Source organism: Entelurus aequoreus, linkage group LG26, assembly GCF_033978785.1.
Source record: "Entelurus aequoreus isolate RoL-2023_Sb linkage group LG26, RoL_Eaeq_v1.1, whole genome shotgun sequence".
NCBI classification, from domain to species: domain Eukaryota; kingdom Metazoa; phylum Chordata; class Actinopteri; order Syngnathiformes; family Syngnathidae; genus Entelurus; species Entelurus aequoreus.
This window is the reverse complement of record NC_084756.1, coordinates 34,660,667-34,685,666: the sequence shown is the minus strand read 5'-3', so window position 1 is coordinate 34,685,666 and position 25,000 is coordinate 34,660,667. Positions and strand designations below refer to the sequence as shown.

Here is a 25,000-nt window from a genome sequence, read left to right as displayed (position 1 = left end):
TCCGTGTCAGACAGTTATCTGGTAATCTGAGCCAAAGCAAGCTCTCTAAACAGAATGTGAGGACCAGAGCGAAAAGAAGAGGATGAGACACCAGAAGAAGGATTGACGTGAGGAAGGTCAGACGTCTCCCACACGCTTCTTTCTGCACGCTAAACGCCACCTTTGGTTTGGCTGATGATGCGACTGGGGTCAGCGGCCATGTTGGCTGTGTTGCTCTGCTGCCAGGCATCTGCCGACTGCACACAGCCGCCCTGCAGGGACAACCTGGTGGCAGCAGCCTGCGAGGGTCAGCCGCCCTGCAGGGACAACCTGGTGGCAGCAGCCTGCAAGGGTCAGCCGCCCTGCAGGGACAACCTGGTGGCAGCAGCCTGCGAGGGTCAGCCGCCCTGCAGGGACAACCTGGTGGCAGCAGCCTGCGAGGGTCAGCCGCCCTGCAGGGACAACCTGGTGGCAGCAGCCTGCGAGGGTCAGCCGCCCTGCAGGAGGGCAGTTCTGCTCCCCGCCATCTCGGACGCCCCTCGGCAGGTGGAGCACAAGCCGGACTTGGGCAGGTTTCGTCCTCAGGTGAGAGACTGCTTCTCTTTGGAATGAAGCCTGACCTCTACAACCAACCGAGCTATACCATGGGGCGGTATAGCTCGGTTGGTAGAGGGTTCCAGGTTCGATCCCCGCTTCCGTCATCCTAGTCACTGCCGTTGTGTCCTTGGGCAAGACACTTTACCCACCTGCTCCCAGTGCCACCCACACTGGTTTAAACTTGTATGTGATATCATGTGCGGTACAAGCATTCCTGCATCGTGTTCACTTGTGTGTGATATCATGTACGATACAAGCAGTCCTGCACCGTGTTTAATTGTGTGTGATATTATGTGCAATCCAAGCAGTCCTGCAGTGTGTTTACTTGTGTGTGATATCAGGAGCAATACAAGCATCCTACAGCGTGTTTACTCATATGTGATACCATGTGCGATCCAAGCAGTCCTGCAGCATGTTTACTTGTGTGTGATATCATGTGCGATACAAGCAGTCCTGCATCGTGTTTATTTGTGTGTGATTATGTGATATCATGTACGATACAAGCAGTCCTGCACCGTGTTTAATTGTGTGTGATATTACGTGCGATACAAGAAGTCCTGCAGCGTGTTTAATTGTGTGTGATATTACGTGCGATACAAGAAATCCTGCAGTGTGTTTACTTGTGTGTGATATCAGGAGCAATACAAGCATCCTACAGCGTGTTTACTCATATGTGATACCATGTGCGGTATAAGCAGTCCTGCAGCATGTTTACTTGTGTGTGATATCATGTCCTGCATCGTGTTTATTTGTGTGTGATTGTGTGATATCATGTACGATACAAGCAGTCCTGCACCGTGTTTAATTGTGTGTGATATTACGTGCGATACAAGAAGTCCTGCAGTGTGTTTACTTGTGCGTGATATCATGTACAATACAAGCAGTTCTGCAGCGTGTTTGTGTGTGATATCATGTCCGATCTAAGCAGTCCTGAGGCGTGTTTAAATGTGTGTGATATCACGTGCGATACAATCAGTCCTACAGCATGCTTACTTGTGTGTGATATCATGTGCAATACAAGCAGTCCTGCAGATTGTTTACTTGTGTGTGATATCATGTGTGATACAAGCAGTCCTGCATCGTGTTTATTTGTGTGTGAAATCATGTACGATACAAGCAGTCCTGCACCGTGTTTGAATGTGTGTGGTATCATTTGCGATACAATCAGTCCTATAGCATGCTTACTTGTGTGTGATATCATGTGCAATACAAGCAATCCTGCAGATTGTTTACTTGTGTGTGATATCATGTGCGATACAAGCAGTCCTGCGCCGTGTTTATTTGTGTGTGATATCATGTACGATACAAGCAGTCCTGCACCGTGTTTGATTGTGTGTGGTATCATGTGCGATACAATCAGTCCTACAGCATGCTTACTTGTGTGTGATATCATGTGCAATACAAGCAGCCCTGCAGATTGTTTACTTGTGTGTGATATCACGTGCGATACAAGCAGTCCTGCATCGTGTTTATTTGTGTGTGATATCATGTACGATACAAGCAGTCCTGCACCGTGTTTAATTGTGTGTGATATTACGTGCGATACAAGAAGTCCTGCAGTGTGTTTAATTGTGTGTAATATTACGTGCGATACAAGAAATCCTTGCGCGTGATATCATGTACAATACAAGCAGTTCTGCAGCGTGTTTGTGTGTGATATCATGTCCGATCCAAGCAGTCTTGAGGCGTGTTTAAATGTGTGTGATATCACGTGCGATACAATCAGTCCTACAGCATGCTTACTTGTGTGTGATATAATGTGCAATACAAGCAGTCCTGCGGATTGTTTACTTGTGTGTGATATCATGTGTGATACAAGCAGTCCTGCATCGTGTTTATTTGTGTGTGATATCATATACGATACAAGCAGTCCTGCACCGTGTTTGATTGTGTGTGGTATCATTTGCGATACAATCAGTCCTATAGCATGCTTACTTGTGTGTGATATCATGTGCAATACAAGCAGTCCTGCAGATTGTTTACTTGTGTGTGATATCATGTGCGACACAAGCAGTCTTGCATCGTGTTTATTTGTGTGTGATATCATGTAGGATACAAGCAGTCCTGCACCGTATTTAATTGTGTGTGATATTACGTGCGATACAAGAAGTCCTGCAGCGTGTTTAATTGTGTGATTTTACGTGCGGTACAAGCAGTCCTGCAGCGTGTTTACTTGTGCGTGATATCATGTACAATACAAGCAGTCCTGCAGCGTGTTTATTTGTGTGTGATATCACGTGCGATACAAGCAGTCCTGCAGCGTGTTTACTTGTGTGTGATATCACGTGCAATACAAGCAGTCCTGCAGCTTGTTTACTCATGCATGATATCACGTGCAATACAAGAAGTCCTGCAGCGTGTTTACTTGTGTGTGATATCACGTGCAATACAAGCAGTCCTGCAGCGTGTTTACTTGTGTGTGATATCATGTGCAATACAAGCAGTCCTGCAGCTTGTTTAGTCATGCATGATATCACGTGCAATACAAGCAGTCCTACAGCATGCTTACTTGTGTGTGATATCATGTGCAATGCAAGCAGTCCTGCAGCTTGTTTACTCATGCATGATATCACATGCAATACAAGCAGTCCTGCAGCGTGTTTACTTGTGTGTGATATCACGTGCAATACAAGCAGTCCTGCAGCGTGTTTACTTGTGTGTGATATCACGTGCAATACAAGCAGTCCTGCAGCGTGTTTACTTGTGTGTGATATCATGTGCCCTACAAGGAGTCCTGCAGCTTGTTTGATTGTGTGTGGTATCACGTGCGATACAAGAAGTCCTGCAGCTTGTTTACTCATGCGTGATATCACGTGCGATACAAGCAGTCTTGCATCGCGTTCAATTGTGTGTGATATGACGTGCGATACAAGAAGCCCGGCAGCTTGTTTCCTCACGCGTGATATCATGTGCGATACAAGCGGTCTTGCATCGTGTTTAATTGTGTGTGATATGACGTGCGATACAAGAAGTCCTGCAGCTTGTTTACTCATGCGTGATATCACATGCAATACAACACTGTAGCGTGTTTGATAATTTCACTCGATCAAACCTTTTCGAACATTCCACACTACAAAATAACTCAAGTTTGTACGATTCGTGCTGGTATCACATGGGATCAATACCAGCCAATAGTCAAGGCACCAGGAAATGTGCATTTTTGAAACTGATAGTCTCTGAGGCAGTGAATGTGTGCTGACTGGGGATTGGACGAGCACGAGGAAAGCGAGGAAAAGCGTCCGTATGATTTCAAGCGTGCGTTCGATTCCTGTCTTTGCAGGGCGGCGGCGTGAAGGAGCGGCTGGTGCGTCTGCAGCGCTGCATGCTCTCCCTGCAGGACACAGAGGCAGTCTGGATAGGCCAGGACAGCAACCTGCTGGGGGGCATCCTGGCGCTAATGGCGGCCGTGCTGACGGAGTGTGACCTCCACTGTCACAGCCAGGCCCTCGGGGCGATGGCGAAACGGCTGGGTTCGCACTGCGCATTTATAGCACACACACACTTTTGTATTTGTTACCTTCTTGAGACCTCCGAATAATGCCTACCTCTTTAGGACCAGCCTTTCTAGATATATAAAGATGTGTATTTACAACATTAATAATATATACATACTATGCAAATATAAAAAAGCTTGTTGTGAAAAATGAGTCACAATTTCACAAGAAAAACTTAGAATTTTGGCAGTATTATAATAAAAATTGTAATTTTACCCAACGCAAGTCCACATTTTACAAGAAAAACTGAACATTTGTGCAATATTATGATAAAAGTTGGAATTGTACTCAATAACAGTCGCAATTTTACAAGAAAAGCTTAAAATGTTGGTAATTTTACCCGACAAAAGTCACAATTTTATAAGAAAACTTTAAAAATGTTGGCAATATTATAATAATAATTGGAATTTTTACTCAAAAAATGTCACAATTTTACAAGAACAACAAAAAAAATGGCAATATTGTGACACAAGTCAGAATTTTATAGGACAAATGTCACCGTTTTGCAGTAAAAAAGTAATAATTTTACATAAAAAAGTAATCATTTTACAAAGAAAACATTGCAAAATTACAGAAACAGAAAGAATGTGAGAAATTGTTCCCAGTTTTATAAGAAAAAAGTCAACATATCGTGAAAAAAAGACTGCTTTTAGTTATTTTTGTATTTTTGTTTTGTAATTGGTTCTCATTATTTACTTCAAGTTGTTACAGTATGTCTCTATATACATATTTATTTTATTTTTTAAATTAATTTTGGCCTGAGGGAGCGCATTTGAATTTCTTACACACACTTGTTGTTTCATATGTTGACCAGAGGGGGAGCACTTTTAAAACCGACGCAGTCAATTTGAAAAATCCCTCCTTTTTGGGACCACCCTCATTTTGACATATTCCACCAGCAGGGGTGCAAATGAGACATTCTCTATTAGATGCAATGTTATTGGGACCATGATTTATGTCATCACTTGTTCACACCTCCTCATATGGAAGCTACTTTTCCTTGTTGATGTCTCAAGAAGGCTAGGAATACAACACACACACACACACACACACACACACACACACACACACACACACACACACACACACACACACACACACACACACACACACACACACACACACACACACACACACACACACACACACACACACACTTTTGTATTTGTTACCTTCTTGAGACCTGAGAATAATGCCTACCTCTTTAGGACCAGTCTTTCTAGATATATAAAGATGTGTATTTACAACATTAATAATATATACATACTATGCAAATATAAAAAAGCTTGTTGTGAAAAATTATTCGGAATTTCACAAGAAAAACTTAGAATTTTGGCAGTATTATAATAAAAGTTGTAATTTTACCCAACGCAAGTCCACATTTTACAAGAAAAACTGAACATTTGTGCAATATTATGATAAAAGTTGGAATTTTACTCAATAACAGTTGCAATTTTACAAGAAAAGCTTAAAATGTTGGTAATTTTACCCGACAAAAGTCACAATTTTATAAGAAAACTTAAAAATTTGGGCAATATTATAATAATAATTGGAATTTTTACTCAAAAAATGTCACAATTTTACAAGAACAACAAAAAAAATGGACAATATTGTGACACAAGTCAGAATTTTATAGGACAAATGTCACCGTTTTGCAGTAAAAAAGTAATAATTTTACATAAAAAAGTAAGAATTTTACAAGAAAATATTGCAATATTACAGAAACAGAAGGAATATGAGAAATTGCTCCCAGTTTTATAAGAAAAAAGTCGACATATTGTGAAAAAAAGACTGCTTTTAGTTATTTTTGTATTTTTGGTTTGTGATTGGTTTTCATTATTTACTTCAAGTTATTACAGTATGTCTCTATATACATATTTATATAATTTTTTACATTAATTTTGGCCAGAGGGAGCACATTTTAATTTCTTACACACACTTGTTATTTCATATGTTGACCAGAGGGGGAGCACTTTTAAAACCGACACAGTCAATTTGAAAAATCCCTCCTTTTTGGGACCACCCTCATTTTGACATATTCCACCAGCAGGGGTGCAAATGAGACATTCTCTATTAGATGCAATGTTATTGGGACCATGATTTATGTCATCACTTGTTCACACCTCCTCATATGGAAGATACTTTTCCTTGTTGATGTCTCAAGAAGGCTAGGAATACAACACACACACACACACACACACACACACACACACACACACACACACACACACACACACACACACACACACACACACACACACACACACACACACACACACACACACACACACACACACACACGCACACACTTTTGTATGTGTTACCTTCTTGAGACCTCCGAATAATGCCTACCTCTTTAGGACCAGCCTTTCTAGATATATAAAGATGTGTATTTACAACATTAATAATATATACATACTATGCAAATATAAAAAAGCTTGTTGTGAAAAATGAGTCACAATTTCACAAGAAAAACTTAGAATTTTGGCAGTATTATAATAAAAGTTGTAATTTTACCCAACGCAAGTCCACATTTTACAAGAAAAACTGAACATTTGTGCAATATTATGATAAAAGTCGGAATTGTACTCAATAACAGTCGCAATTTTACAAGAAAAGCTTAAAATGTTGGTAATTTTACCCGACAAAAGTCACAATTTTATAAGAAAACTTTAAAATGTTAGCAATATTATAATAATAATCGGAATTTTTACTCAAAAAATGTCACAATTTTACAAGAACAACAAAAAAAATGGCAATATTGGGACACAATTTAGAATTTTATAGGACAAATGTCACCGTTTTGCAGTAAAAAAGTGATAATTTTACATAAAAAAGTAAGAATTTTACAAAGAAAATATTGCAATATTACAGAAACAGAAAGAATGTGAGAAATTGTTCCCAGTTTTATAAGAAAAAAGTCGACATATCGTGAAAAAAAGACTGCTTTTAGTTATTTTTGTATTTTTTGAATTTTTGGTTTGTAATTGGTTTTCATTATTTACTTCAAGTTGTTACAGTATGTCTCTATATACATATTTATTTAATTTTTTACATTAATTTTGGCCAGAGGGAGCACATTTTAATTTCTTACACACACTTGTTATTTCATATGTTGACCAGAGGGGGAGCACTTTTAAAACCGACACAGTCAATTTGAAAAATCCCTCCTTTTTGGGACCACCCTCATTTTGACATATTCCACCAGCAGGGGTGCAAATGAGACATTCTCTATTAGATGCAATGTTATTGGGACCATGATTTATGTCATCACTTGTTCACACCTCCTCATATGGAAGATACTTTTCCTTGTTGATGTCTCAAGAAGGCTAGGAATACAACACACACACACACACACACACACACACACACACACACACACACACACACACACACACACACACACACACACACACACACACACACACACACACACACACACACACACACACACGCACACACTTTTGTATGTGTTACCTTCTTGAGACCTCCGAATAATGCCTACCTCTTTAGGACCAGCCTTTCTAGATATATAAAGATGTGTATTTACAACATTAATAATATATACATACTATGCAAATATAAAAAAGCTTGTTGTGAAAAATGAGTCACAATTTCACAAGAAAAACTTAGAATTTTGGCAGTATTATAATAAAAGTTGTAATTTTACCCAACGCAAGTCCACATTTTACAAGAAAAACTGAACATTTGTGCAATATTATGATAAAAGTCGGAATTGTACTCAATAACAGTCGCAATTTTACAAGAAAAGCTTAAAATGTTGGTAATTTTACCCGACAAAAGTCACAATTTTATAAGAAAACTTTAAAATGTTAGCAATATTATAATAATAATCGGAATTTTTACTCAAAAAATGTCACAATTTTACAAGAACAACAAAAAAAATGGCAATATTGGGACACAATTTAGAATTTTATAGGACAAATGTCACCGTTTTGCAGTAAAAAAGTGATAATTTTACATAAAAAAGTAAGAATTTTACAAAGAAAATATTGCAATATTACAGAAACAGAAAGAATGTGAGAAATTGTTCCCAGTTTTATAAGAAAAAAGTCGACATATCGTGAAAAAAAGACTGCTTTTAGTTATTTTTGTATTTTTTGAATTTTTGGTTTGTAATTGGTTTTCATTATTTACTTCAAGTTGTTACAGTATGTCTCTATATACATATTTATTTAATTTTTTACATTAATTTTGGCCAGAGGGAGCACATTTTAATTTCTTACACACACTTGTTATTTCATATGTTGACCAGAGGGGGAGCACTTTTAAAACCGACACAGTCAATTTGAAAAATCCCTCCTTTTTGGGACCACCCTCATTTTGACATATTCCACCAGCAGGGGTGCAAATGAGACATTCTCTATTAGATGCAATGTTATTGGGACCATGATTTATGTCATCACTTGTTCACACCTCCTCATATGGAAGATACTTTTCCTTGTTGATGTCTCAAGAAGGCTAAGAATACAACACACACACACACACACACACACACACACATACACACACACACACACACACACACACACACACACACACACACACACACACACACACACACACACACACACTTTTGTATTAGTTACCTTCTTGAGACCTGAGAATAATGCCTACCTCTTTAGGACCAGCCTTTCTAGATATATAAAGATGTGTATTTACAACATTAATAATATATACATACTATGCAAATATAAAAAAGCTTGTTGTGAAAAATTATTCGGAATTTCACAAGAAAAAGGTCACAATTTCACAAGAAAAACTTAGAATTTTGGCAGTATTATAATAAAAGTCGTCATTTTACCCAACGCAAGTCCACATTTTACAAGAAAAACTGAACATTTGTACAATATTATGGTAAAAGTCGGAATTGTACTCAATAACAGTCGCAATTTTACAAGAAAAGCTTAAAATGTTGGTAATTTTACTCGACAAAAGTCACAATTTTATAAGAAAACTTAAACATTTGGGCAATATTATAATAATAATCGGAATTTTTACTCAAAAAATGTCACAATTTTACAAGAACAACAAAAAAAATTGGCAATATTGTGACACAAGTCAGAATTTTATAGGACAAATGTCACCGTTTTGCAGTAAAAAAGTAATAATTTTACATAAAAAAGTAAGAATTTTACAAGAAAATATTGCAATATTACAGAAACAGAAAGAATATGACAAATTGCTCCCAGTTTTATAAGAAAAAAGTCGACATATCGTGAAAAAAACACTGCTTTTGGTTATTTTTGTATTTTTGGTTTGTAATTGGTTTTCATTATTTACTTCAAGTTATTACAGTATGTCTCTATATACATATTTATTTTATTTTGGGCAGAGGGAGCGCATTTGAATTTCTTACACACACTTGTTGTTCCATATGTTGACCAGTGGGGGAGCACTTTTAAAACCGACGCAGTCAATTTGAAAAATCCCTCCTTTTTGGGACCACCCTCATTTTGACATATTCCACCAGCAGGGGTGCTAATGAGACATTCTCTATTAGATGCAATGTTATTGGGACCATGATTTATGTCATCACTTGTTCACACCTCCTCATATGGAAGATACTTTTCCTTGTTGATGTGTCAAAAAGGGTAGAAATACAACACACACACACTCAGACACACACACACACACACACACACACACACACACACACACACACACGCACACACACACACACACACACACACACACACACACACACACACACACACACTTTTGTATTTGTTAGCTTCTTGAGACCTGAGAATAATGCCTACTTCTTTAGGACCAGCCTTTCTAGATATATAAAGATGTGTATTATTTACAACATTAATAATACATACATACTATGCAAATATAAAAAAGCTTGTTGTGTAAAATTATTCGGAATTTCACAAGAAAAAGGTCACAATTTCACAAGAAAAACTTAGAATTTTGGCAGTATTATAATAAAAGTTGTAATTTTACCCAACGCAAGTCCACATTTTACAAGAAAAACTGAACATTTGTGCAATATTATGATAAAAGTCGGAATTGTACTCAATAACAGTCGCAATTTTACAAGAAAAGCTTAAAATGTTGGTAATTTTACCCGACAAAAGTCACAATTTTATAAGAAAACTTAAAAATTTGGGCAATATTATAATAATAATCGGAATTTTTACTCAAAAAATGTCACAATTTTACAAGAACAACAAAAAAAATTGGCAATATTGGGACACAAGTCAGAATTTTATAGGACAAATGTCACCGTTTTGCAGTAAAAAAGTAATAATTTTACATAAAAAAGTAAGAATTTTACAAGAAAATATTGCAATATTAGAGAAACAGAAAGAATATGAGAAATTGTTCCCAATTTTATAAGAAAAAAGTCGACATATCGTGAAAAAAACACTGCTTTTGGTTATTTTTGTATTTTTGGTTTGTAATTGGTTTTCATTATTTACTTCAAGTTATTAAAGTATGTCTCTATATACATATACATATATATACATATACATATATATATATATATATTAGGGATGTCCGATAATGGCTTTTTGCCGATATCCGATATGCCGATATTGTCCAACTCTTTAATTACAGATACCGATATCAACCGATACCGATATCAACCGATATATACAGTCGGGGAATTAACACATTATTATGCCTAATTTGGACAACCAGGTATGGTGAAGATTAGGTACTTTTTAAAAAAATGAATCAAATAAAATAAGATAAATAAATTAAAAACATTTTCTTGAATAAAAAAGAAAGTAAAACAATATAAAAACAGTTACATAGAAACTAGTAATTAATGAAAATTTGTAAAATTAACTGTTAAAGGTTAGTATTATTAGTGGACCAGCAGCACGCACAATCATGTGTGCTTACGGACTGTATCCCTTGCAGACTGTATTGATATATATTGATATATAATGTAGGAACCAGAATATTAATAACAGAAAGAAACAACCCTTTTGTGTGAATGAGTGTAAATGGGGGAGGGAGGTTTTTTGGGTTGGTGCACTAATTGTAAATGTATCTTGTGTTTTTTACGTGGATTTAATTAAAAATAAAAATAAAAAAACCCCAAAAAAAAACGATACTGATAATAAAAAAAACGATACCGATAATTTCCGATATTACATTTTAACGCATTTATCGGCCGATAATATCGGCAGACCAATATTATCGGACATCTCTAATATATATATATATATATATACACACACACATACATACATACATACATACATATATATATATATATATATATATATATATATATATATATATATATATATATATATATATATATATATATATATATATATATATATATATATATATATATATATATATATATATATATATATATACACACATACATATATATATATACATATATATATACTGTATATACACACATGTGTAAGTTGCTGACCAGCTCACCTGTCTTTGACAGGAAGTGCAGCCGTGGGAAGAGAAGGGGAGAAAGACCTGCTTCTTTTCCTCAAGAGCATTACACGTCCTACAGGTGAGTACTGCCACACCACCACACAAACTGGCGCGCTGCTCCACAACTACAGTGTAGTGCTGTTACACATCCATTATAGACGGAAAACGGACAATCGCAATATTTATCTGCTTTCACGTCTCCCTTTTTCAATGGTGAATTGCAACCAATGGAGCTCGTTCCACCTTTTCAGCCACGTAGCCAAGATGGCGACGATTGAGAGTACAGTTGGGGGTCTATCGCTGCTTTTGCAGTATTTAAGACTGCCAACTGACCCACGGACTGTGACTCGTGACTATACATCCATCCATCCATCTTCTTCCGCTTATCCGAGGTCAGGTCTCGGGGGCAGCAGCCTAAGCAGGGAAGCCCAGACTTCCCTCTCCCCAGCCACTTCGTCCAGCTCCTCCCGGGGGATCCCGAGGCGTTCCCAGGCCAGCCGGGAGAGATAGTCTCCCCAACGTGTCCTGGGTCTTCCCCGTGGCCTCCTACCGGTCGGACGTGCCCTAAACACCTCCCTAGGGAGGCATTCGGGTGGCATCCTGACCAGATGCCCGAACCACCTCATCTGGCTCCTCTCCATGTGGAGGAGCAGCGGCTTTACTTTGAGCTCCTCCCGGATGGCAGAGCTTCTGACCCTATCTCTAAGGGAGATTCCCGCCACCCTGTGGAGGAAACTCATTTGGGCCGCTTGTACCCGTGATCTTGTCCTTTCGGTCATAACCCAAAGCTCATGACCATAGGTGAGGATGGGAACGTAAATCATACTTGCCAACCTTGAGACCTCCGATTCCGGGGTGTGTGGTCGGGGGTGGGGCAGGGGTGTGGTTGGGGCGTGGTTAAGAGGGGAGAAGTATATTTACAGCTAGAATTCACCAACTCGAGTATTTCATATATATTTAATATATATATATATATATATATATATATATATGAATATATATATATATATATATATATATACAGTATATATATATATACAGTATATATATATATATGTGTATGAAATACTTGACTTTCAGTGAATTCTAGCTATATATATATATATATATATATATATATATATATATATATATATATATATATATATATATATATATATATATATATATATATATATATATATATATTTATTTTATTATACATATAAATAAAAGAAATACTTGAATTTCAGTGTTCCGGAGGCTATCCAGTAGATGGCAGTATTGTCCTGTTTAAGAGTGTCACAACATTGCTGTTTACGGCAGACGAACTGCTTTACGGTAGACGAAAACGTGACTGCTGTTGTTGTGTGTTGTTACCGCGCTGGGAGGACGTTAATGAAACGGCCTAACAATAAACCCACATAAGAAACCAAGAACTCGCCCTCGATCATTCTACAGTTATAACGTGATTGGGCAGGCACGCTGTTTATATCGTGGGAAAGCGGACGTGAAAACAGACTGTCGCCGCTGTCCCCACTCAGGTCCGCATGGAGCTGGAGGGGGCGTGGCCTCCAGCTCTGGCTGAATTCCGGGAGATTTTCGGGAGAACATTTCTTCCGGGAGGTTTTCGGGAGAGGTGCTGAATTCCGGGAGTCTCCCGGAAAATCCGGGAGGGTTGGCAAGTACGACGTAGATCAACCGGTAAATTGAGAGCTTTGCCTTCCGGCTCAGCTCCTTCTTTACCACAACGGATCGATACAGCGTCCGCATTACTGAAGACGCCGCACCGACCCGCCTGTCGATCTCACGATCCACTCTTCCCTCACTCGTGAACAAGACTCCGAGGTACTTGAACTCCTCCACTTGGGGCAGGGTCTCCTCCCCAACTCGGAGATGGCACTCCACCCTTTTCCGGGCGAGAACCTTGGACTCTGACTTGGAGGTGCTGATTCTCATCCCAGTTGCTTCACACTCGGCTGGAAACCGATCCAGTGAGAGCTGAAGATCCTGGCCAGTTGAAGCCATCAGGACTACATCATCTGCAAAAAGCAGAGACCTAATCCTGCAGCCACCAAACCAGATCCCCTCAATGCCCTGACTGACTACACATATTTTGATTATTGTTGAATATGTGAGTTGATATACTTGCTGAATGAAATTGAACTCTTGCTTGTCAGTCGCACCGTTGGAAAGGTTGCATCCTCAGGACTGTGCAGAGATTCACAGGCTGGGGGTCAAAGAGAACGGCATCTACACCATCCAGCCTGAGCTTGCCGGACCAGCAGTCGAGGTATTTCACAACCAGCACACACATAAAACATTGTGCTTTTTTTAGACCCCGGCTGCGGAATATCAAGGTCTTTGTTTTGGCTCAGGCTAAATGTGACATGGTGACGACTGGAGGCGGCTGGACCGTGGTCCAGAATCGTCAGGACGGTTCGGTGGACTTCAACAGGACGTGGCAGGAATACCGGTGGGGCTTTGGCAATCCGCAGGGGGAGCTTTGGCTGGGCAACGCCGCCTTGCACGCGCTCACGTCCGCCGGCCAACACCAGCTTCGTGTGGAGTTGGAGGACTGGCACCAGCAGAGGCGCCACGCCACCTACAACCACTTCAAAGTGGCCGCGGAGGCACAGAGGTGATGAACGCACACGGTGCTAAAGACACCTCTCGGGAACATTAGCTTCCTTAAAGGTCATCGGCTATTGAAGGACGTGGCCTTCATTACTCCCTGCGGCACCTGCGAGTGCAAGGGTGTCCAAACTACAGCCCGCGGGACGTCCATCTAATTTTAAAATATCTGATTATTTTATTGCTGCAACACTGCCGCCATCTCGTGGACTAAATGAGTAAATCAGGTCAAACACAGCACAGGATAAACTTATATGACACAATCCAGACAACCTTCCCTAGTCATGGCGAAAAAAAAAAAATTGCAACCAACACAAAAAGTCAACACACATGGTCGCACATACACACAACGTGCTCACTGAACTTTGTGGATATTATAAAACACGTCCAAATTACACCCATTTAAATCCATTACAATGCATGATGGGAAACATGCAAAACACTCTCTCTACACTTATCCATGTTTGGCGCATTTTAGCTGTTTGACATTACTGATTGAATACCAAACTCACACAAGTAAACAAGGCAGGAGTCGAGCTTTCACATATTCTTTATATCCAATTAAATTAGTTATACATCCATTATAATATATATATATATATATATATATATATATATATATATATATATATTAGGGCTGCAACTAACGATTAATTTGATAATCGATTAATCTGTCGATTATTACTTCGATTAATCGATTAATAATCGGATAAAAGAGACAAACTACATTTCTATCCTTTCCAGTATTTTTTGAAAAAAAAAACAGCATACTGGCACCATACTTATTTTGATTATTGTTTCTCAGCTGTTTGTACATGTTGCAGTTTATAAATAAAGGTTCATAAAAATAAAAAAATAAAAAAAATAAAATTGCCTCTGCGCATAGCGTAGATCCAACGAATCGATGACTAAATTAATCGCCAACTATTTTTATAATCGATTTTAATCGATTAGTTGTTGCAGCCCTAATATATATATATATATATATATATATATATATATATATATATATATATATATATATATATATATATATATATATATATATATATATATACTGTATATATATACATATATGTGTATATGTATATATATACATATACAGTATATATACATATATACAGTATATATATATATATATACATATACAGTATATATACATATATACATACATACATACATATATACATACGTATATATATTTACATATATATATATATATATGTATATATATATATATATATATATATATATATATATATATATATATATATATATGTATGGTTACCTTACATGTGGTCGGCTTTCGGCTCTCTACCAAAATTTTTTTTAACCCAACGCGGCCCCAAAGTGAAAAAGTTTGGACATCCTCGATCTAGAATAAACTTTCAGGAGCTCCGAGGCGAGAAAGCAGCTCACAAGCCGCTGATGTCATTATAACAGCATAAGCTAGTTAGCTCTCTGGGATCACGGCGCCACTAAAAATAGATTGTTTGCATCAGCTTGTTTAATAACAAAATCGCTAATACCTGGTTAATATTCAGGTCACTAAATGTAAACAGAGTATCGTTGGATTATTATTTAGAAGGCTTTATGGGCAGAATAGAGGACATCCCATTGACTCCTTTGTAAGAGGACTTTTATTTACGAGTTACAATGCATTAAAAAACAAAAAACATCTGTATTCTTGACTCTCATAACCCCAAAAAATGTACAGTTTCCCTATTTTTAACCTCTTAGGCCAAGCACACAACTCAGCACTGACCCTTTCAGAAGGTACTCAAGTACAGTGGAACCTTGATTTACAAATCTGGTATGAAGCCAGATTGAGAATGCTGGCTTCATACCACAGCAAATGTTTTAATTGTGATGAGAACGGATTTTTCTGGAAAGATGTCAAAACTGACTTATTTCACCATGAAAGAAAGACTACGGTTTAGTTTTCTAAATGTCTATTATTGTAGCAATGTGGTTGTTCAGGTTAAGGATGTTCGTGATTTCTGATCGTTTGTGAGGTCACCAGAGAGACCTGTGTGTATGTGTGTCGGCAGTGCAGCGCATACAGGACAGTTCCGCTTTGTTGTGGTTTTAGCTTATTAATAAAGAGATCGTTGTTTCATCACCTCCTTGTTATGTTTGTTTGATATTCAGAACTGTTTAGCACTTTTTATTGTGGTCAAAGCGTATACCGACACATTCACCATTACCACAAATATAGACTTTTGTCGAGGGTGGAAGCCATTATTCATATTTACATTGTTTTTGTATGGAGAAATTTGCGTCACTATAAGAACTTTTGGATATACGAACCCCTGTTCAAGGATCAATTAAATTCTTAAATCGAGGTTTAACTACACTTGTAATATACTCAACATCTACACTACCACGGGAAAGACCAAAGGGCGGTCAAATAACCTGAAATGTACGTACACTATATTGACAAAAGTATTTGGCCACCTGCCTTGACTCACATTGTCCAAAATGTTTTGGTATCCTGGAGCATTCAAAGTTCCTTTCACTGGAACTAAAGGGACCAAGCCCAACTCCTGAAAAACAAGCCCACACCATAATTCCTCCTCCACCAAATTTCACACTCGGCACAACGCAGTCCAAAATGTAGCGTTCTCCTGGCAACCTCCAAACCCAGACTGGTCCATCAGATTGCCAGATGGAAAAGCGTGATTCATCACTCCAGAGAACGTGTCTCCACTGCTCTAGAGTCCAATGCTTTGCATCCCACGCTTTGCATTGGAAATGGCGATGTATGGCTTCCATGAAGCTCTCTGCGTACTGTACGTGGGCTAATTGGAAGGTCACATGCAGTTTGGAGCTCTGTAGCAACTGACTGTGCAGAAAGTCTTTGCACTATGCGCTTCAGCATCCGCTGACCCCTCTCTGTCAGTTTACGTGGCCTACCACTTGGTGGCTGAGTTGCTGTTGTTCCCAAACTCTTCCATTTTCTTATAATAAAGCCAACAGTTGACTTTGGAATATTTAGGAGCGAAGACATTTCAGGACTGGATTTGTTGCACAGGTGGCATCTGTTGCGTCGGACCAGTTCTTCCTCCAAGGGAATCTAAGTTACTGGTCAATCCCAAGTTCTTTAGACGACATATATGCTGAGTAAGAAGGACCCTCAGGACAGTTTTGGAATATTATCAAGTTTTACTGAAAGTTTCAGGAGAACCACCTAGACCAGGGGTGTCCAAAGTGCGGCCCGGGGGCCATTTGCGGCCCGCAGCTAATAGTTTACCGGCCCGCCACACGTTCTGTAAATGCTATTGCAAAAATTTTAAAAAACATTAAAAAAAGTGGAATGAGGTGAAATCTGACTAGAAAAAGTTGCAATGTTGACACAAAGCTGCCATGCAGGCTGTTTTTTTTCTTTTTTTTGCCATTTCTTAAAAAAAAAGGAAAAAATAACTCAATGTTATAATGAATTATTGACCTATTCAAGGCTCCAATTATTTCAAATATTTCACTTTAAAATGTTTTATGTGGAAAATATTGTGTGGTTGCCATACAAAAACATCAATGTTTTCTTTGACAAAAGAGCATAAAACAAACAAAATAATAGTTCAAACGTAAAATCGACAGATATATCTGAAGTTGATCTCGTAACTTAAGTGTTGAAAGTTATAAAAAAAACTAATAAAAATGTATCACTTTATGATACAAACCTTTTGGGTCCCAAATATATTTAATGGGATTTTTTTTGTCTTTTCACTGTGATTACTCAAAAATAATAATGAATGCTGTCCTGCATTATTGATCTTTTTAAGGCTCTAATTACTTCACATCAAACATTGCTTTTTGAATGTTTTGGGCAGTGGGGGAAATACTGCATATTTCAGTTTTAATTATAAAAAACAAAGTTGTCTTTGACAGAAAAGGCATAAAACCTTTTTGTTTTTTTTTAACTTTATTTCAACCTGAAGTTGATATACTGTAGAGATTTACTGTAAGCGTTAAAAAAAAAAAAAATATATATATATATATATATATATATATAAAATTCGACTTGTTTTTTTTACATTTTAATGACTTAGACCCTTTATGGTCCCCGGGAGCCCTAAAGGTAAAAAACAAAAACAAAATCCATATTATTTGTTATGGTTTGAAAATGAAAAATATCAAAATGGCCCTCGCATGCTTTAATTTTTCCGTGTGCGGCCCTCAGTGGAAAAAGTTTGGACACCCCTGACCTAGACCAATACATTCATACCGGCTTCCTAAGTTGTTCTAACACTCGAACGGAAGAGCCCACGTCTTGCAAAACGAAGAATGCCCCCACCTGTCTTCATTGTTCCACTACAGATAAGACGAAAGGGAGTATTCCATCTCATACAGTGCAAGTCTTCAAGGTAACAGACATAGTTTACTTGCGGACATAAGAGAAGAAATCGAAAGAGTACAAATGGAAAAACACTAGCTGCTTCACACATAACTGTGAATTAAAAAGAAATAACTCTTAAAGGCCTACTGAAACCCACTACTACCGACCACGCAGTCTGATAGTTTATATATCAATGATGAAATCTTAACATTGCAACACATGCCAATACGGCCGGGTTAACTTATAAAGTGCAATTCTAAATTTCCCGCCACACTTCCTGTTAAAAACGTTTTATTATGCTGACGTATGCGTGTGACGTCACGAGGACAAGGGAAGTATTCGGAGCCCGGAGAATCCTATACAACAAGCTCTGTTTTCATTTCATAATTCCACAGTATTCTGGACATCTGTGTTGGTGAATCTTTTGCAATTTGTTTACTGAACAATGGAGGCTGCAAAGAAGAACGTTGTAGGTGGGATCGATCGGTGTATTAGCGGCTGGCTGTAGCAACACAACAAGGACTTAGCAGACGCCTAGCCGATGCTAGCCGCCAAACCCACGGATTAAGTCCTTCGTCGCGCCGTCGATCGCTGGAACGCAGGTGAGCACGGCTGTTGATGGGCAGATGAGGGCTGGCTGGCGTAGGTGGAGCGCTAATGTTTTTATCATAGCTCTGTGAGGTCCGGTTGCTAAGTTGCTAAATTAGCCTTAGCGTCGTTAGCAACAGCATTGTTAAGCTTTACCAGGCTGAGAGTTATTAACCGTGTAGTTACATGTCCATGGTTTAATAGTATTGTTGATCTTCTGTCTATCCTTCCAGTCAGGGGTTTATGTATTTTGTTTCTATCTGCATTTGAGAATGATGCTATCACGTTAGCCCAGTAGCTAACTGTGTCACCGATGTATTGTCGTGGAGATAAAAGTCACTGTGAATGTCCATTTCGCGTGCTCGACTCTCATTTTCAAGAGCATATAGTATCCGAGGTGGTTTAAAAAAGGAGAGAGTGTGGAATCCAATGAGCCAGCTTGTACCTAAGTTACGGTCAGAACGAAAAAAGATACATCCTGCACTGCCTCTAGTTCTTCACTCTAACGTTCCTCATCCACGAATCTTTCATCCTCGCTCAAATTAATGGGGTAATCGTCGCTTTGTCGCTCCAAATCTCTCTCGCTCCATTGTAAACAAAGGAAAATTGTGAGGAATATTACCTCCTGTGACGTCACGCTACTTCCGGTACAGGCAAGGCTTTTTTTATCAGCGAGCAAAAGTTGCGAACTTTATCGTCGATTTTCTCTACTAAATCCTCTCAGCAAAAATATGGCAATATCGCGAAATGATCAAGTATGACACATAGAATGGATCTGCTATTCCCGTTTAAATAAAAAAAAATCATTTCAGTAGGCCTTTAAATAAATATATATATGCATTCTTCACACATCCTATGACAGTTCCACGCTGGAAATCACTGAGAGCGGCCCATTCTTTCACAAATGTTTGTAGAAACAGTCTCCATGCCTAAGTGCTTGATTTTATACACCTGTGGCCGGGCCAAGTGATTAGGACACCTGATCATTTGGATGGGTGGCCAAAGACTTTTGGCAATATAGTGTACTTGCCTAAATCAAATACAGTACAAATAAATGTAATACCTTTATTTCATGTGTGTTGATGTTGTCTGTTACAATAGACCAGGGGTCACCAACGCGGTGCCCGCTGGCACCAGGTAGCCCGTAAGGACCAGATGAGTAGCCCGCTGGCCTGTTCTAAAAATAGCTCAAATAGCAGCACTTACCAGTGAGCTGCCTCTATTTTTTAAATTGTATTTATTTACTAGCTAGCTAGTCTCGCTTTGCTCAACATTTTTAATTCTAAGAGAGATAAAACTCAAATAGAATTTGAAAATCCAAGAAAATATTTTAAAGACTTGGTCTTCACTTGTTTAAATTAATTCATTAATTTTTTTACTTTGCTTCTTATAACTTTCAGAAAGACAATTTTAGAGAAAAAATACAACCTTAAAAATGATTTAAGGATTTTTAAACATATATACCTTTTTACCTTTTAAATTCCTTCCTCTTCTTTCCTGACAATTTAAATCAATGTTCAAGTAATTTTTTTATTTTTATTGTAAAGAATAATAAATACATTTTAATTTAATTCTTCATTTTAGCTTCTGTTTTTTCGACGAAGAATATTTGTGAAATATTTCTTCAAACTTATTATGATTAAAATTCAAAAAAATTATTATGGCAAATCTAGAAAATCTGTAGAATCACATTTAAATCTTATTTCAAAGTCTTTTGAATTTCTTTTAAAATTTTTGTTCTGAAAAATATAGAAGAAATAATGATTTTTCTTTGTTAGAAATATAGCTCGGTCCAATTTGTTATATATTCTAACAAAGTGCAGGTTGGATTTTAACCTATTTAAAACATGTCATCAAAATTCTAAAATTAATCTTAATCAGGAAAAATTACTAATGATGTTCCATAAATTATTTTTTTAATTTTTTCTAAAAGATTCGAATTAGCTAGTTTTTCTCTTCTTTTTTTCGGTTGAATTTTAAATTTTAAGGAGTCGAAATTGAAGATAAACTATGTTTCAAAATTTAATTGTCATTTTTTTCGTGTTTTCTCCTCTTTTAAACTGTTCAATTAAGTGTAAATATCATTAATTATTAATAATAACATAGAGTTAAAGGTAAATTGAGCAAATTGGCTATTTCTGGCAATTTATTTAAGTGTGTATCAAACTGGTAGCCCTTCGCATTAATCACTACCCAAGAAGTAGCTCTTGGTTTCAAAAAGGTTGGTGACCCCTGCAATAGACCTAGCATACAAACTTGTTGCCGCCACTGTACAGTATGGTCAACTGTGATAGGTCGGTGTCAGTGTCATGTAGGCTAATGTTAGATGATTTGTTAAAATGTGTACAAAATAAACATAATGTGCAAGCGAGTGACAAAACTGTATTCTCAAAGATCCTCCCTCCCATCCAGGTACCGCCTGACAGCGCGCGAGTACTCCGGTGACGCGGGCAACGCGCTGAGCTACAGCAAACGTTACAACCACGACGGCAGATCCTTCAGCACCACCGACCGAGACCACGACCGCTACGCCGCCGGTGGCTGCGGCCAGTACTACGGCGCGGGCTGGTGGTTTGACGCCTGCCTGGCCGCCAACCTGAACGGGCGCTACCACCGGGGGCGCTACGGCGGGGTGACCGACGGCATCTACTGGGGGACGTGGTACATCCTGACTGACGGGCGGACTGGCGAACGCTATTCCTTCAGGAGAGTAGAGATGAAGATAAGACCACGCCATTTCGCTGGCTCAACCTGAAGATGGAGGAAGGGAAGGCGAGCTGCTGATGAGACGCTTGATTGCAATGACAGTCATTTTTTTTTACTTTTTCTAAACTCAACTCACAGAATAAATGTTCATACATGTTATTGAAATAAATGTTACATAAAGGAGGTATATAGGGATGATGTTTGATAAGAAATGATCGAGTTCGAGCCCATTATCGAATCCTCTTATCGACCGATTCCTTATCGATTCTCTTATCGAATCCAGATAGGTTGTTGTATATGGAAAAAAACACAATATTTGGTTTAACAAAAGCTCACTTTTATTTTATAAGAAAAAAAATAAATAAATAAATAAAAATAAATATTGACTGTTACCCCCCTAAAAAAATAAAAAAATAAAATATTGACTGTTGTTACCCAAAGTATATTAAGTGGGATTTTTCAGAAAAACAAATATATACAGTAACACAAAAACAACCAGTCTCTGTGATCACTATAGGTCAGGGGTGCTCACACTTTTTCTGCAGGCGAGCTACTTTTCAATTGATCAAGTCGTGGGGATCTACCTCATTCATATATATAATTTATATTTACTTATTTATGAAATATATGTTTTGTTAACAAGCTAAAGGTGTTTAATGATAATGCAAGCATGTTTAACACATATAGTTAATAAATTAAAGGTGTTTAATGATAAAAGAAGGATGTTTAATACATATAGTTAATATTGCTAACATGTTAAAGGTGTTTAAAGATAATGCAAGCATGTTTAACACATATACTTAATATTGTTAACAAGTTAAAGGTGTTTAATGATAATACAAGCATGTTTAACACATGTAGTTAATATTATTAACAAGTTAAAGGTGTTTAAAGATAATACAAGCATGTTTAACACATATAGTTAATATTGTTAACAAGTTAAAGGTGTTTAATGATAATACAAGCATGTTTAACACATATAGTTAATATTATTAACAAGTTAAAGGTGTTTAAAGATAATGCAAGCATGTTTAACACATATACTTAATATTGCTAACAAGTTAAAGGTGTTTAATGATAATACAAGCATGTTTAACACATATAGTTAATATTATTAACAAGTTAAAGGTGTTTAAAGATAATACAAGCATGTTTAACACATATAGTTAATATTGTTAACAAGTTAAAGGTGTTTAATGATAATACAAGCATGTTTAACACATTTGGATTCCTTTCTTTCATGAAGACAAGAATATAAGTTGGTGTATTACCTGATTCTGATGACTTGCATTGATTGGAATCAGACAGTAGTGCTGATAACATATTATTTTCAAATGGAGGAGAAAAAAAGTCCTCATTTCTGTCCTATACCACATGAAAGTGTTTGGTTTTTGTCATCTTATTTGTCCAGCTTCCATACTCCTTTGTATACACTTTACAAGAAATACATTGGCGGCAAACTCCGTAGCTTGCTAGCTTGTGCACGCCAGCTTTCTGAGACTCTTAGCGCAGGCAGGATGAAGCAGAGCTTTTATTGTGAAGGCAGGAACTGTGCAGTCGGTCTTTGGAGTTTTGACGACAGGTACGGCGCCAGAGTCTGTTGAAATAAAAAGTGTTTCTCGCCTTCCTGTCTGTCATTTTTTCTTAATAATGAGCTGGCAGCAGCCGGCGTCATCTCAGAAGACCCTCGGGTGCCGTGAATGTCAATCAAGTGACGAAAGTGACGTCATAGTGAAGATTTATGATCACTCATTTTTAGGACTATTTTTTTAATGCCTGGCTGGCGAACGACTGACACAACCTCCGCGATCGACCAGTAGATCGCGATCGATGTAATGAGCACCCCTGCTATAGGTGAATAGCCATGCCTTGAGGCGTTTTTTCCGGGTCCATTATTTTTGCTGCTTGTGTGACATCACAGGAAATGATGTGATGTGTCATTTCCTGTGATGTCCCACAGGGCATTTCTTGTGGGACGGGATTCGTTCCCAGGGATTCGAATAAAGAACCAACTCTTTTTCTTTACTATAGTGGCCTCGATAACGGGAACCGGTTCTCAAAAAGGGATTCGAGTCCATGGAAATCGGTTCTTTTCTTATCGAACGGTTCTTTTCTTATCGAACAACGGGGAGAACCGGTTTCGAACATCATCCCTAGAGGTATATCCTGAATGCTTTAGTTGACTTTTGAATATTGGATCCAGTGGGGCGCTAGAGTAAGTTCCTTCTAATAAAATATTCCAAAAATGTTAAGTTGTTTACAGGGAATCAATAAATCCATACTTAGTAATAGATCCTTAGTCACTTTTGCGAGGGCTGTCTCACACTGCAAAAACTGCAATCTAAGTAAGATTAAATATCTCAAATAAGGGTGATATTTGCTTATTTTCTGTCTGATAAGATAATTCTTCTCACTAAGCAGATTTTATGTTAGAGTGTTTTACTTGTTTTAAGGCAGGGGTGTCCAAACTTTTTCCACTGAGGGCCGCACACTGAAAAATCAAAGCAAGCAGGGGCCATTTTGATATTTTTTATTTCAAAAACCAATAAAGTTAAAGTTAAAGAATATGTATAAAAAAATATACATTTAGGCCTCCACTCAAGTGTCATTATTCAGTATTATTATTTGTATTATTATTCAAGTTTTAAATCTCTAGATCAACATTAGGTCTATTTGTCAATATAACGTTTTTAAAGATTTAAGTTGTGTGCTCTTTTTGTCAAAGAAAACCCATTTTTTTAATGAAAAAAAACACAAAATATGCAATATTTTCACCCAATAAAATTTTTAAGTGGAATATTTCAGGTTATATAATAATTGGAGCCTTAAAAAGGTCAATAACTCATAACACCATTGATTTTAATTCATTATTATTTTTTGAGCAATGGCACTTAAAAACAAATCACTCTAAAATGATTGGGGATCCAAAAGGGTCCTACTCATTAAAGTGTTAAAAAATAAATTATACTTTTTTTTTTACTGTTTATTTTTAACACGATAATCTCAAGATCAACTTCAGATCTATCCGTAAATTATAAGTTCTATTGTTTTTTATTTGTTTGTTTTAGGCCCTTCTTTAAAAAAAAAAAACAGCTCAGTTTTTTGTATGTCAAACACAAAATATGCAACATTTTCCCCCAAAAATATCTTAAAGTGGAATATTTAATGTGACGTAATTGGAGCCTTGATTAGGTCAATAATTCATAATGACATTGATTTTGATTCATTATTATTTTTT

General features: G+C 37.4%; 1 protein-coding gene across 1 annotated transcript; it reads left to right on the top strand.

The window, feature by feature from the left end:
- The first annotated feature begins 198 nt into the window (after window positions 1-198).
- On the top strand, window positions 199-21,811 carry LOC133643332 (fibroleukin-like). Its single transcript, XM_062037820.1, has 6 exons — window positions 199-564; window positions 3,857-4,046; window positions 11,527-11,598; window positions 13,679-13,791; window positions 13,877-14,139; window positions 21,469-21,811. The coding sequence occupies exons 1-6, from the start codon at window positions 199-201 to the stop codon at window positions 21,809-21,811; spliced, it is 1,347 nt and encodes a 448-aa protein (XP_061893804.1).
- Window positions 21,812-25,000: the final 3,189 nt, after the last annotated feature.